At 34.9% G+C, this 14,623-nt stretch overlaps 2 protein-coding genes across 3 annotated transcripts; one reads left to right on the plus strand and one right to left on the minus strand.

Moving 5' to 3' along the window:
* The first annotated feature begins 489 nt into the window (after positions 1 to 489).
* On the plus strand, positions 490 to 2,623 carry LOC135130322 (cytochrome P450 6k1-like). Its single transcript, XM_064057686.1, has 3 exons — positions 490 to 1,757; positions 1,810 to 2,055; positions 2,106 to 2,623. Exons 1-3 carry the CDS (start codon positions 680 to 682, stop codon positions 2,273 to 2,275), a joined length of 1,494 nt encoding a protein of 497 aa, XP_063913756.1. The 5' UTR covers positions 490 to 679; the 3' UTR covers positions 2,276 to 2,623.
* Positions 2,624 to 10,713: 8,090 nt separating this feature from the next.
* Positions 10,714 to 12,480, minus strand: LOC135130370 (cytochrome P450 6a2-like). Of its 2 annotated transcripts, XM_064057738.1 has the most exons (3): positions 11,003 to 12,480; positions 10,837 to 10,942; positions 10,714 to 10,792 (listed from the first exon to the last, which is right to left on the minus strand). In XM_064057738.1, the coding sequence occupies exons 1-3, from the start codon at positions 12,366 to 12,368 to the stop codon at positions 10,771 to 10,773; spliced, it is 1,494 nt and encodes a 497-aa protein (XP_063913808.1). In that variant the 5' UTR covers positions 12,369 to 12,480; the 3' UTR covers positions 10,714 to 10,770. The 2 variants fall into 2 exon arrangements, with proteins under 2 accessions (XP_063913808.1, XP_063913807.1); XM_064057737.1 differs by having other exon boundaries at positions 10,716 to 10,942.
* Between the last annotated feature and the right edge of the window lie 2,143 nt (positions 12,481 to 14,623).

Genomic DNA, 14,623 nt, shown 5'->3' on the forward strand with positions numbered 1-14,623 from the left:
AAATTGATTATTATTAATCGAAAAAGGGTCATTTGCATAAATAAAAAAAAGTTTGCTTTTGATAAAAGCAAAAAAAGATAAAATTTAGTCCATTGTTTTTCTTGGTACGTTTTCATGTTTCTGAACAAACTCTTGGAACATTCGAGATAAAATTTTGATATAAGAGCCTAAATCAGTTTCTAAACATGTTTTTTTTTCAAGCTTTGTGTGATAATTTTATTAGATATCCTGTATAAAACCGCAATTTAATATATTTACTGCGTTATAATTAATTTTAAGGTCAACTTACAGGAGGTCTGTTCTTGTTTTAAAATTCCTATTAATTTTGATAATTGTTATCAAAAATGTGTTAATCTCTTACAAACATCATTTACTATAATTAGTAACATCTTTACTCCTAATCTAGGTTGTCAGACTGTTTACTTATATCATAAAGTGTGCATTAAGTAATGAAAAAAATCTGTATATCTTTCGTTACGTAATTAAACTAACTAGAATAAATCGCTATAAGATGAAAGGAAAAAGAAAACTGCACATGTTTCACGACTGTGTCAATCACATGTTGCCCTTGGCTCGCTTTAGTTCAAATTAGCCTCCACCGTCATCATGATTCGAACAATTAGCTATCGCTCCGACACCCAATAGTTCCCAGTCTAAATCCGGTAAAAGCGGCGTCAACATGGTACTACTCGTAGCAGTGGAACTTCTTTCCGTTTTCGTTATCACCCTAATAGCCGCGCTTTATCTCTACTACCGACACTGCTTCTCATACTGGAAAAAAAGAGGAGTCCCGCAACTCAACCCATCTTTTCCCGTGGGAGACCTAGCAAGCGCGGCATGGGGCAAAGAGAGCGTGTACCTGCGCTTGCAGCACCTCTACCACAAGTTCAAGGACGCCGGACACAAATTCGGGGGGATTTATTTCACCAACGGCCCGATTTACTTTCCGGTGGATCCCGACTTGGTGAAGAGACTCTTGGTGTCAGATTTCGACCACTTCGTCGATAGAGGGATGTACATAAACGAGGAGAAATTGCCTTTAAGTGTGCACATTTTTTCCATGAAGGGTGAGCAGTGGAGAAATGTTAGAATCAAGTTCACACCTACTTTCACTTCCGGGAAGATGAAGAGTATGTACAACATTTTGGTGAAGATTTCGAAGAATCTGGTGGACATACTTGAACCATTTGGAGCGCAGAAAATGGAAGTGGATATGAAAGAACTCCTGTTGAGGTACACAACTGATATTATTGGGTCCACAGCCTTTGGAGTTGATGTTAATAGTTTGACGTACCCCGAGACAGAGTTTGCCCGAATGGTGGCGATGATTTTCAACAGTCCTCCGTGGAAATTGCTCAAGATGGCGTTCCAGGAAGGGTTACAGAACCCCGGGAACATTATAAAGATCGCCCACGACAATAAAACAGTACAGACGTACTTTAACGATCTGGTGAAAAAAACTGTAGAATATCGAGACCAAAATAACGTCGTTAGAGACGATTTTTTGAACATGTTGATGCAACTGCGGTCTAGTGGTATGCAGCTTCCGGAGATAGTTTCTCAGTCTTTCCTATTTTTCACCGCTGGGTTTGAAACATCGTCTTCTACCATGAGTAACTGCATACACGAGTTAGCCCACAACCAGGACATACAAGACAAGCTTAGGAAAGAAATTCATGAAAAACTGGGGAGGGAGTCTTCTACCTACGCATATGAAGATGTTTTGGGCTTACCGTACTTAGACAAATGTATCAAAGGTACTATTTTGCAACTTATTACAATTTATTTCTGTCATGAATTCGTTTTTAGAAACTTTGCGGAAGTACCCTCCAGTGGCCATGCTTAACCGAATTTGCATCAAGAAGTATCAAGTTCCCGGAACTGATGTTATCATTGAGGAAGGTACCCCTGTTCTTGTGTCAGTACTCGGTCTGCACCGAGACCCTGAGTACTTTCCGGACCCTTTGGAGTTCGATCCAGACCGTTTCAGCTCTGACAATAATGTCGTACCTTACACGTATCTACCATTTGGTGAGGGTCCCAGGAACTGTATTGGTAAGTGTACTATACAAATTTAGATTTTTCTTATTTATATGTTTGTTAAGGTTTGAGGTTTGGTCTAATGCAGACGAAGCTCGGGCTTGCTACGCTTTTGAACGACTTCAAGTTCTTGCCGAGTCCGAAGTCTCCGAGACATCTGGCTGTTGATCCGAGTACTACGACTATTGTGTTTAATATTCTGGGTGGTGTTCATACCAAAGTAGTTAAGGTTTAAGGTTGTGGGATAAAAATCTCGCAGAAATTATGAGTAGGTATAAATTATACCATGGTGTAAGTTTAGTTGTTTTTCGTGATCTGTTAATAAAAGTTGCGTGCAAATTGTAACAAAAATTGGATAATAGCTGTTTACAGTGGTACTGCTCAACCGGCACAAGTTTCGTGTTATTGTTAATATTTGGTAATGAATAGTTTGTCGTTTGTTAAGTAAACGTTTACACATATTGATTAAGAAGCATGTATTTTTGTAGTTATAATCTTAATTATGCACAAACAACAAAAGTCTGAGGCTTATTTTTAAATATTGGCATTGTGAATGTACATAAATAAAACTATGTGTCCCGGACTTATGTTTTTACAAAAAATTCAGTGTAGATTTTCACTAAAGTTTTTTTAACCAAATACTTGATAGACGCACATAGCATGCAATAGTCGTAATTAAAAATGAGGTCATCGTTTTTCTTTATAATGGTTAAGTAATCAGAAACAAATGACCTCAGATAGATTAGATCAAAGTATTTTGCGAGAATGTGACATTTGAGGCCATTTAATTCATTCATCTTACGAGAAATATAAAAATACGTTAATCAGTTGTAAACAGCTGAACCAAAAATCTAAAAACCGTAAAAAACAGGCAGATAGAGTAAAATCATAGATAAAACTGTATAAAATGATTCATATATCGAGCAGTCGTTAAAAGAAGATTGTTTTATGTCAAAGAATTTTGCCGCTTGTAGAAATAGTGAAAGGTGAAAGCGTCCCGCTTGCTGTAAATACAATCTAAACCCTTCTAAGTTTATTCTCAAACATATTTTGAAGGATTTGCTGTTATTACTATGGTGTGCCGGCAAATTTAATTTCGAACAAAATCTAAGAACTGTATCTGGAGTCCAAATCATAGACCATGGGATCGATGGCTCTGATCAAGGTGATCGAGCTCTCCTCAGTTTTCGGTTAGTTGTATTATGAGATGCACGTGCTACAACATATACTCATCTTCTCGTGGACTACCAGGTCGAAAGGCAAAAATACTGAAGCTCTCAATGGTGATATTAATTTAACTGATGATAATTTTCAAGGTCATTTGTCTCAAAATGGATTAATGTTTACGATTGGTTTAAATGAAATGAACCAATAATGTATATATTATAAATCTCGAGTGAGCAGTTGTGAAGTGTGGATAATGAAATAACTTAAGTAAAAACATTTAGAACTTTCAGCATGTTACTAGAACAAGTTGAACTTGAATAAGTGAAATTCCGTCACGTGTTTTATGCGAAAATTTACATTATTACAATTAGTAATTTTTTGTCTTTTTTTAGGATCCTACGTTCTATTAGTTTCCATTCCCATTCTACAAAAGAACAGAAAATTAACCCCGCCCACCCACCCCGCCTCTATTTCAGTGATTACTTTTTTTCTGGTCAGAATGAAAGGTGGATCTTATACTCAATAGAAATAAAATCGTTAGAATGAGAATAGGTGAGCGGAGGTAGTACCTGGTAAGGTAGAACTGATTTAGGTAAATTTCATACCCTAAGAAAATAAAGGGTGGGTCGGCGGGGCTAAAACTTGCTAAAATAAGACTGATTGTAGCAAATGACATACCCCCTAAGAAAATAAAGGGTGGATGGGCCGGGATTAAACTTGCTAAGGTAAGACGCAACAATATTAAGAGTAGTCGCTGGAATGAAGAGGGGGTGGGTGGGCGGGGCTACAGCTTGGGATTTTTCGACTTGCAGTTTAACCAGGTTTCAATTTTTAATTTTTCAATTTTTCCATTCTTTAATTTTTTTTCAGTGTGAAAATTTTCAATTTTTAGATTTTGAATATTTTTTATTGAGTTTCTCGAGTTTTCAATTTTTCGTTCAGGTTTTTTATTTTCTTAATTTTTTCAATTATTAGATTTTTCAATGTTCCGATTTTAAAATTTTTGTTTCTTTAATTTTGATTTATACAGGTTTTTAAATTTTTTCGGTTTAAAATTTTCCGAATTTTCAGTTTTTTTCAGGTCAAGTCAGGTCAGTACTTGCTAAGATTGGACTGATTTTGGTAAATGACATACCCTGTAAGAAATTAAAGGGTGGGTGGGCGGGGCTAGTACTTGCTATGAGTTGTGAAAATAAATCGTCATTACAAAAATCGCAGAAGATCTGACCTTATACAGGGTAAATCATTAAGCACATGTTTCTGGATAACTCATTAATTATTATAAATACAGGAAAAATCACAGACCAAAGTTGTGCGGTTCTTTGAGCACTATACTTTAAAATCATATTCAACTATACAGAGTGTTCTGTTTTAAACGTAACACACAACTTAGTTTTTTTTAATGAAACACCCTATATATTTTCACATATTTTGATTGACCTCTTTTCAAGTTTTACAACCACAGTTTATTTTTGAAATTCCGATGCGACGTTATCACGCTATTCCAATTTTCTTGAATTTTTTACTTCTTGAGCGTAAGCTAAGGAAATATTGTAATAGAGCCCATCGGCCGAATTGCCACTTTCATATTTTCTTGACTTGTCATGACCTCTAGAGTACGAAAAAAGTGCTCTCCCGTTTCCGTCTGTCTGTCTGTCTGGTTTTTGTATCCATTTTTATTAGACAAGTAATCTCCAAAACTACTGGTCCGATTGTTGTCACTTGTGATTTATCATTGAATTAAAAGTTTTTAAATTTTTTATACAGGGAGACTCATAAAAATTAATGTATGAGTCAATTTATTTTATTGATTAAATCGGGAAGAAGAAGAATTTGAGTATACAATACTGTTATTAGTATAACACTGCACCTATCCAAAATGATGTACGCCTAGCAAGATTCTTTACATTTACTTTAAAGTTACATACATATATTTATTTTAATTTATAAAGCTTCTCATAAAAAAAATCGCATAATGACATTCTATAATTTTTCGAAAAAGCTGGCTTTGTTTTATTGTATTTCAAGGGCGAGGGAAGTTCTGCAAGATGAGACTGACTTTTTCAAATGATATATCCTCCAAGAAAATAGAGGGCAGGTGGGCGGGGCTAGTACTTACTAAGATAAGACTTATTTTGGCAAATGATACATCTTTCTATTTTTTTAGAACGTATCATTTAAAAATGAATCGTGTATTAGTAAGTACTAGCCCCGCGCACCCGTCTTCTATTTTCTTGGAGGATATATTATTTGAAAAAGTCAATCTTATCTTAGTAAATACTAGCCCCGCCCACCCGCCCTCTATTTTTTCAGAGAGCGTTTCATTTGCCAAAATCAAACGTATTTTAGCAAGTACTAACCCTGCTCACCTGCCTTTTTTTTAAGGGCGGGTGGGTGGAGTTAGTATTTACTAAAGTAAGACTGACTTTTTCAAATGATATAACCTATAAGAAACTAGAGGGCGGGTGGGCGGGGTTAGTACTTACTAAGATAAGATTCATTTTGGCAAATGATACGTTCTAAAAAAATAGAAAAATGTATCGTTTGCCTAAATAATTCCTATCTTAGTAAGTACTAGCCCCGCCCACCCGCCCTCTATTTTCTTGGAGGATATATTATGTGAAAAAGTCAGTCTCATCTTAGTAAATACTAGTCCCGCCCACCCACCCTTTATTTTTTCAGAGGGCGTTCCATTTATCAAAATCAATCTTGTCTTAGCAAGTATTAACCCTGCTCACCTGTCCATTTTTTTTAAGGCGTTTGGGTGGAGTTAGTATTTACTAAGATAAGACTGACTTTTTCAAATAATATAACCTATACGAAAATCGAGGGCTGGTGGGCGGGGCTAATACTTACTTAAGATAAGATGCATTTTGGCAAATGATACATTGTAAAAAAATAGAAAAGTGTATCATTTTTCTAAATAAGTCTTATCTTAGTAAGTACTAGCCCCCCCCCACCCGCCCTCTATTTTCTTGGAGGATATATTATTTGAAAAAGTCAGTCTCATCTTAGTAATTACTAGCCCCGCCCACCCGCACTCTATTTTTTCAGAGGGCGTTTCATTTGTCAAAATCAATCTTGTCTTAGCAAGTATTAAACCTGCTCAACTGTCCTTTTTTTTGAGGGCGGGTGAGTGGAGTTAGTATTTACTAAGATAAGACTGACTTTTTCAAATCATATAACCTATAAGAAACTAGAGGGGGGTGGGCGGGGCTTGCACTTACTAAGATAAGATTAATTTTGGCAAATGATACGTTCTAAAAAATAGAAAAGTGTATCATTTGCCTAAATAAGTCTTATCTTAGTGAGTAGTAGCCCTGCCCACCCGCCGTCTATTTTCTTTGAGGATATATTATTTGAAAAAATCAGTCTCATCTTAGTAAATACTAGCCCCGCCCATCCGCCTTCTATTTTTCAGAGGGTGTTTCATTTGTCAAAATCAATCTTGTCTTAGCAAGTATTAAACCTGCTCAATTGTCCTTTTTTTTGAGGGCGGGTGAGTGGAGTTAGTATATACTAAGATAAGACTGACTTTTTCAAATCATATAACCTATAAGAAACTAGAGGGCGGATGGGCGGGGCTAGTACTTACCAAGATAAGATTTATTTTGGCAAATGATACATTCTGAAAAAATAGAAAAGTGTATCATTTGCCTAAATACGTCTTATCTTAGTAAGTAGTAGCCCCGCCCACCCGCCCTCTATTTTTTTGGAGGATATATTATGTGAAAAAGTCAGTCTCATCTTAGTAAATACTAGCCCCACCCACCCACCCTCTATTTTTTCAGAGGGCGTTTCATTTGCCAAAATCAATCGTATCTTAGCAAGTACTAACCCTGCTCACCTGTCCTTTTTTTTGAGGGCGGGTGGGTGGAGTTAGTATCTACTAAGATAAGACTGACTTTTTCAAATGATATAACCTCTAAGAAAATAGAGGGCGGGTGGGCGGGGCTAGTACTTACTAAGATAAGATTCATTTTGGCAAATGATACGTTGTAAAAAAATAGAAAAGTGTATCATTAGTCTAAATAAGTCTTATCTTAGTAAGTACTAACCACGCCCATCCGTCCTCTATTTTCTTGGAGGATATATTATTTGAAAATGTCAGTTTCATCTTAGTAAATACTAGCCCCACCCACCCGCCCTCTATTTTATTCAAAGGGCGTTTCATTTGCCAAAGTCAATCGTATCTTAGCAAGTACTAACCCTGCTCACTTGTCCTTTTTTTTTGAGGGTGGGTGAGTGGAGTTAGTATTTACTAAGATAAGACTGACTTTTTCAAATCATATAACTTATAAGAAACTAGAAGCCGGGTGGGCGGGGCTTGTACTTACTAAGATAAGGTTCATTTTGGCAAATGATACGTTCTAAAAAAAATAGAAAAATGTATCGTTTGCCTAAATAATTCCTATCTTAGTAAGTACTAGCCCCGCCCACCCGTCCTCTATTTTCTTGGAGGATATATTATTTGAAAAAGTCAGTCTCATCTTAGTAAATACTAGCCCCGCCCACCCGCCCTCTATTTTTTCAGAGGCCGTTTCATTTGCCAAAATAATCATATCTTAGCCAGTACTACCCCTGCTCACCTGTTCTTTTTTTTGAGGGTGGGTGAGTGGAGTTAGTATCTACTAAGATAAGACTGACTTTTTCAAATGATATAAACTATACGAAAATAGAGAGCTGGTGGGCGGGGCTAGTACTTACTAAGATAAGATGTATTTTGGCAAATGATACATTGTAGAAAAATAGAAAGGTGTATCATTTGCCAAAATAAGTCTTATCTTAGAAAGTACTAGCCCCGCCCATCCGCCCTCTATTTTCTTGGAGGATATATTATTTGAAAAGTCAGTCTCATCTTAGTAATTACTAGCCCCGCCCACCCGCACTCTATTTTTTCAGAGGGCGTTTCATTTGTCAAAATCAATCTTGTCTTAGCAAGTATTAAACCTGCTCAACTGTCCTTTTTTTTTGAGGGCGGGTGAGTGGAGTTAGTATTTACTAAGATAAGACTGACTTTTTCAAATCATATAACTTATAAGAAACTAGAGGGGGGTGGGCGGGGCTTGTACTTACTAAGATAAGATTCATTTTGGCAAATGATACGTTCGAAAAAATAGAAAAGTGTATCATTTGCCTAAATAAGTCTTATCTTAGTGAGTAGTAGCCCTGCCCACCCGCCGTTTATTTTCTTTGAGGATATATTATTTGAAAAAATCAGTCTCATCTTAGTAATTACTAGCCCCGCCCATCCGCCTTCTATTTTTCAGAGGGTGTTTCATTTGTCAAAATCAATCTTGTCTTAGCAAGTATTAAACCTGCTCAACTGTCCTTTTTTTTGAGGGCGGGTGAGTGGAGTTAGTATTTACTAAGATAAGACTGACTTTTTCAAATCATATAACCTATAAGAAACTAGAGGGCGGGTGGGCGGGGCTAGTACTTACCAAGATAAGATTTATTTTGGCAAATGATACATTCTGAAAAAATAGAAAAGTGTATCATTTGCCTAAATACGTCTTATCTTAGTAAGTACTAGCCCCGCCCACCCGCCCTCTATTTTTTTGGAGGATATATTATGTGAAAAAGTCAGTCTCATCTTAGTAAATACTAGCCCCGCCCACCCACCCTCTATTTTTTCAGAGGGCGTTTCATTTGCCAAAATCAATCGTAACTTAGCAAGTACTAACCCTGCTCACCTGTCCTTTTTTTTGAGAGGGGGTGAGTGGAGCTGGTATTTACTAAGATAAGACTGACTTTTTCAAATCATATAACCTATAAGAAACTAGAGGGCGGGTGGGCGGGGCTAGCACTTACTAAGATAAGATTCATTTTGGCAAATGATACGTTCTAAAAAAATAGAAAAATTTATCATTTGCCTAAATAAGTCTTATCTTAGTAAGTACTAGCCCCCACCACCCGCCCTCTATTTTCTTGGAGGATATATTATTTGAAAAGGTCAGTCTCATTTTAGTAAATACTAGCCCCGCCCACCCGCCCTCTATTTTTTCAGAGGGCGTTTCATTTGCCAAAATCAATCGTAACTTAGCAAGTACTAACCCTGCTCACCTGTTCTTTTTTTTGAGAGGGGGTGAGTGGAGCTGGTATTTACTAAGGTAAGACTGACTTTTTCAAATCATATAACCTATAAGAAACTAGAGGGCGGGTGGGCGGGGCTTGTACTTACTAAGATAAGATTCATTTTGGCAAATGATACGTTCTAAAAAAAAAAAAATTTATCATTTGCCTAAATAAGTCTTATCTTAGTTAGTACTAGCCCCGCCCACCCGCCCTCTATTTTCTTGGAGGATATATTATTTGAAAAAGTCAGTCTCATCTTAGTAATTACTAGCCCCGCCCACCCGCACTCTATTTTTTTAGAGGGCGTTTCATTTGTCAAAATCAATCTTGTCTTAGCAAATACTAACCCTGCACACCTGTCCTTTTTTTCTGAGGGTGGGTGAATGGAGTTAGTATTTACTAAGATAAGACTGACTTTTTCAAATGATATAACCTATAAGAAACTAGAGGGCGGGTGGGGGGGGCTTGTACTTAGTAAGATAAGGTTCATTTTGGCAAATGATACGTTCTAATAAATAGAAAAGTGTACCATTTGCCTAAATAAGTCTTATCTTAGTAAGTACTAGCCCCGCCCACCCGACCTCTATTTTTTCAGAGGGCGTTTCATTTGCCAAAATCAATTGTATCTTAGCAAGTACTAACCCTGCTCACTTGTCCTTTTTTTTGAGGCGTTTGGGTGGAGTTAGTATTTACTAAGGTAAGACTGACTTTTTCCAATGATATAACCTATAAGAAAATAGAGGGCGGGTGGGCGGGGCTAGTACTTACCAAGATAAGATTCATTTTGGCAAATGATACATTCTAAAAAAATACAAACAAGTCTTATCTTAGTAAGTTCTTCGACCAATTTTTTAGGAATAGAAAGAAAAAAAAATCGCAGTGGGATTATTTTTAGAAACTGTGCTACAATATTTTGTGGAAGGATAAATGAAGATATGCACTTTGTTATGGTACTTATAAATGAAATTAAAGTTTTTACACAGTGTGTTTTTTTGAAAATTATAAAGTTTAGACTGTTTATAAACACTCAGTATATTAAAATCAAAATTAATTGATACTGCAACAAAAATATTATAAGGCAGATTTTAAAAGTAACTTAATTGCGATTTTTTTTGTGAATCACATGGCAAGGTCCCATTGGTATTTCAAAAATAAACTGTAGTTATAAATATTTAATAAAAACACTCAGTTGTGTGTTATGCCTTAAAAAAGAGCACTCTGTATAGTTAAAAATAACTTTAGACCATGAAATTCTGAGGACCGCGCACTTAGTGACTCACCCTATATACACAAGAGAATAAAAAAAATAAGTTTCAGAGAATATTAAAAATAAAAATATGACATAAAGAAACGTATGGAAGAAGAAAAATAAAAGTAGAGATAAATATAAAAGAAATATTTATTTTCTTAGTTCCAAGTTGATCGTTAAATAGGTGACTCATTTTTTAACCATTATCACCCAATCACTAAATTTAAAATTTTTGTTTACCAAGCGAAGCAACTTTCACTACGATCCCTTTCGCCGGCGCCATCGAGGGCGATTTAGAAAACTTATCAAATTCAATGGTTTCGGGTGTTTTTGGACTTGGATAGAAACGAAACTGGGAAACAAGAGCTGCTATGGCTAGCTTAGTTTGAATTGTTCCATATCTTGAAGCTGAAAGTTTACTTGATGGGTTAAAACCAACCTCTTTTACTCTTACACCTTAAAACGTACCAATACAGAATCTGGGACCTTCACCAAAAGGCAAGAACGAGAAAGGCAAAATTTGATCTTCGTCCTTAAACCTATCTGGATCAAACTTCAGAGGTTCAGGAAAGTACTCAGGGTCTCTTTGGATACCTAAATGTGAAATTAAAACTGGAGTTCCTGCATCTAGAACCACGTCAGTACCAGGAACTTTGTATGGCTTGACACAAATTCGGTTGAGGTACCCCAACGTAGGGTACATCCTTAAAGTTTCTGAAACAATAACAGTAATGTTATTTCTTGTTGATACAGTTAGAGGGTACCTTTGAAATGCCCTATCTAGATAAGGTAAAGCCTTGATTCCTGCGTAAGTAAACTGTGTAAAATCTTGGCCCAAATTATCGAAAATTTCCTTTCTTAGTTTTTCTTGACAGTCTTGACTGTGTGCAAGATGGTGAATACAATAACTGATCGACTGAGCAGAAGTTTCAAAACCCGCAAACAGAATAACGAAACATTGGGCGGCGATTTCGTTAAAGGAAAGTCCTTCTTTGTCCCGAACTTCCAGAAGCAGAGAGAGAAAATCGTTCCGTACTATGTTATTCTTGTCCCTGTAGTCAATCGCGTCTTTGACAAGCTTCATAAAGAAAGTTTCGTGTGGTTTATTGCTCATTATAACTCTTAACAAATTCCCCGGATTTGAAAAACCTTCTTTTGTTACAGCCTTCAGAAAAATCCAGTTGGAAGGCTTAAAAAACGTCAGTACTGACTTTGCTAACTCGTTGTCAGGTTCCTTCAGAGTGTTACTATTCAGTCCAAACGCAGTGGCAAGAATGATGTCAGTGGAAAAATTCATAGCCGTGTGTTTGATATTAATTTCGCCTTCTTTTTGAGCATTTGTTTCAACAGTGTTGACGAAATTTTCTATAATTTTTAGAAAAACGTCGTACATGGCTTTGAGTTTTCCGGATGAAAAGGTTGGGGTTAGTTTTTGTCTAAGGGTCTTCCATTTGGAGCCTCTCAAGGCAAATAAGTGTCCACTTAGAGGGAAATTGTCTTCGTCGAGGAACACTCCTCTGTCGGTGAAATACTCAAAGTCCGTTGTCAAAATCGACTTGATTATTTCGCGATCTATTGGTAAGTAGACGGGGCCATTGAAGAAGTATAAACCTGCATGTTTGTGGCCTTCGTTTTTGAGTTTTGTGTAAAAGTTGGCAATGCAGGTGTAGACGTGTTCTTTACCCAGTAGTATGTCGGTGATGTTGCCAGCCGGAAATTTGGGCGGGTAGGTTGGTACACCTTTTTTCTTCCAGTAGGTGAAGAAACGATGCCGGTAATACAGGTAGCACAGTAATGCAAGTATTATTATTATTATTATCAGCACTATCTGCATGATGGAATCTTTCACAAACTTTTAATAACAACTGAAAAGAGAATTTAATAAGTTTGTTCACTGATAATACGTCAAACTTGTTTGTGGGTTTGATATTCATTATTTAGCGACTTTATAAATTTTGCGTTTAAAATGCATACGTTGTTGACATAACAGATAAGTGAGGTCGATTTAATTTTTGTGTTCTACTCCATTTTTCCATTTAAGGATTTGACCTTTTTAAAATAATTATCTTTATTTGTTTTATTGTTTATTGTAGATTGCAAAAAATAAGTCCTCAATATTTGGCACAGGCACTGGAAAAAGCACGTCGCACCGACTAGGTATTTAAAATTGTTTAAAATATCGATATTAGAAAACTGTATTATTTTAGATTTTTTTTATAAACACTGTCTATTCAAACTTAATTTAATTTACACCACAACAAAGCATCTATTTTTGTTTATCTTTGTTTATCTCGGTACGAAATATTGTGTAACATAGAATTTACAATTAACCTACAGCGATTTTTTTTTATCTTTGCATTATTAAAAAATTTCAAGGTGATTAAATTAGAATTAGAGAATATGTAAAAATGTATAGAGTGTCCTATTTATGTTGTCTCAAAACACAAACGTTTTCAAGATATTTGCATTTTTAGGGAAAAACGGTATATACAGGATGATTAAAAAATTGTGACTAAATTTATGACACGTTGTTAAACACTGTTTTTTGAGCAAAAAAAAAAATCAAAATTCTTCATTCAAAATATATATTTGACTTAACGATTTTTTTAATTTTTCTCTAACTTAGACTTGGGAGCTTAATAACGTACCGCTGAATTAGTGGGCCATTTTTGAATCATCTAATAAGGAAAAAAAATGTTGAAAAATTGAAAAAACCGAAAAATCGAGCAATACAAACATCAAAAAAATTAAAATATCCAAAAACTGAAAAGCTCCCAAAATTGAATTGTTGAAAAATTGAGAAATCGAAAACTTGGAAAATCAAAAAATCAAAAATTTTTTAAAATCGAATGACCGAGATGTCAAGAAATCGAAACTCAAAAAATAGTAAAACCGAAAATTTGGAAAATCTAAAACTGTAAAATTTAAAAAAGAACAAAATAGAGAAATCAAGAAATCAAGAAATCGAGAAATGGAGAAACCAAGAAATTGAGACATCGAAAAATCTAAAATTTTAAAAGTCGAAAAGTGAAATATCCAAAAATTAAATAATCTAAAATTTAAAAATTAAAAAGTCAAAAAATCGAAGAAATGAAGAATCGAAATGTTGAAAAATGGAAGAAAAATCAAAACTAAAACATCGATAAACTGAGAAATTAAAAAAATGAAAAGTCGAAAAATCGAAGTTGAAAAATTGAGAGATCAAAAAATTTGAAAATCGAAAAATGAAAAATCGAAAATTTGAAGAGTTGAAAAACTAAAAAATCGGAACACTGAAAAGTAGAGAAATTGAGAATTGGGAAAATAAAAAAATCGCTTAATAGAGAAATCGAGAAATCGAAAAATTGAAAACTTAGAAACGTCAAAAATTAAAAAATCGAAAAATTAAAAATTGAAAAATCGAAGAGTTGAAAAATTAAAGAAACGTGAAACTGAATCGAGAAATGAAAAAATCGGGAATTTGAAAATTGCAAGAATCGGAAAACTGAGAAATCCCAACATTGAAATATTGGAAAATTGAGTAACCAAAAAATTGAAAATCGGAAAATTGGAAAATTGAGAAATTGAAAATCGATCGAAAAATTGAAGAACAAAAAAACTGTGAAATCTCAAAACTGAATTTTTGAAAATGCGGAGAATTGAAAAATCCCAAAACTAAAACATGGAAAAATTGAGAAATCAAATAAATGAAAGGACATAGAAAAATTGAGAAATCAAAAAAATTAAAGGTCGAAAAGTTAAGAAATCAAATAAGTACTTGAAAATCGAAAATTTAAAGAGTTGAACTAAGAAATCGAAACATTGAAAAGTTGAGAAATGAAACACTGAAAAGTCGGGAAATCGAGAAATGGGAAAATAAAAAAATTGGTTAGAAATTGAGGAATCGAAAAATTGAAAAATTCCAAAACCAAAACATCGAAAAATCGAGAAATCAAAAAATTAAAAAAATCGAATTTGAAAAATTGAGAAAACAAATACCTACTTGAAAATCGAAAAATCGAAAATTTAAACAGTTAAACTAAGAAATCGAAACACTGAAAAGTCGAGAAATCGAGAAATGGGAAAATAAAAAAATCGCTTAATAGATAA

This window comes from Zophobas morio, unplaced genomic scaffold (genome assembly GCF_036711695.1).
Source record: "Zophobas morio isolate AGI-343-1 ecotype UQ-CSIRO unplaced genomic scaffold, CSIRO_AGI_Zmor_V1 ptg000017l, whole genome shotgun sequence".
NCBI lineage: Eukaryota > Metazoa > Arthropoda > Insecta > Coleoptera > Tenebrionidae > Zophobas > Zophobas morio.

Bases quoted from the DNA above. Each gene is read 5' to 3' on its own strand.
- LOC135130370 (XM_064057737.1), bottom strand. From the start codon at position 12,368: ATGCAGATAGTGCTGATAATAATAATAATAATACTTGCATTACTGTGC. The intron at 10,943-11,002 runs GTACGTTTTAAG...GTAAACTTTCAG, and splicing joins AGGTCCCAGATTCTGTATTG to CTTCAAGATATGGAACAATT.
- LOC135130322 (XM_064057686.1), top strand. From the start codon at position 680: ATGGTACTACTCGTAGCAGTGGAACTTCTTTCCGTTTTCGTTATCACC. The intron at 1,758-1,809 runs GTACTATTTTGC...ATTCGTTTTTAG, and splicing joins CTTAGACAAATGTATCAAAG to AAACTTTGCGGAAGTACCCT. The intron at 2,056-2,105 runs GTAAGTGTACTA...ATGTTTGTTAAG, and splicing joins GGGTCCCAGGAACTGTATTG to GTTTGAGGTTTGGTCTAATG.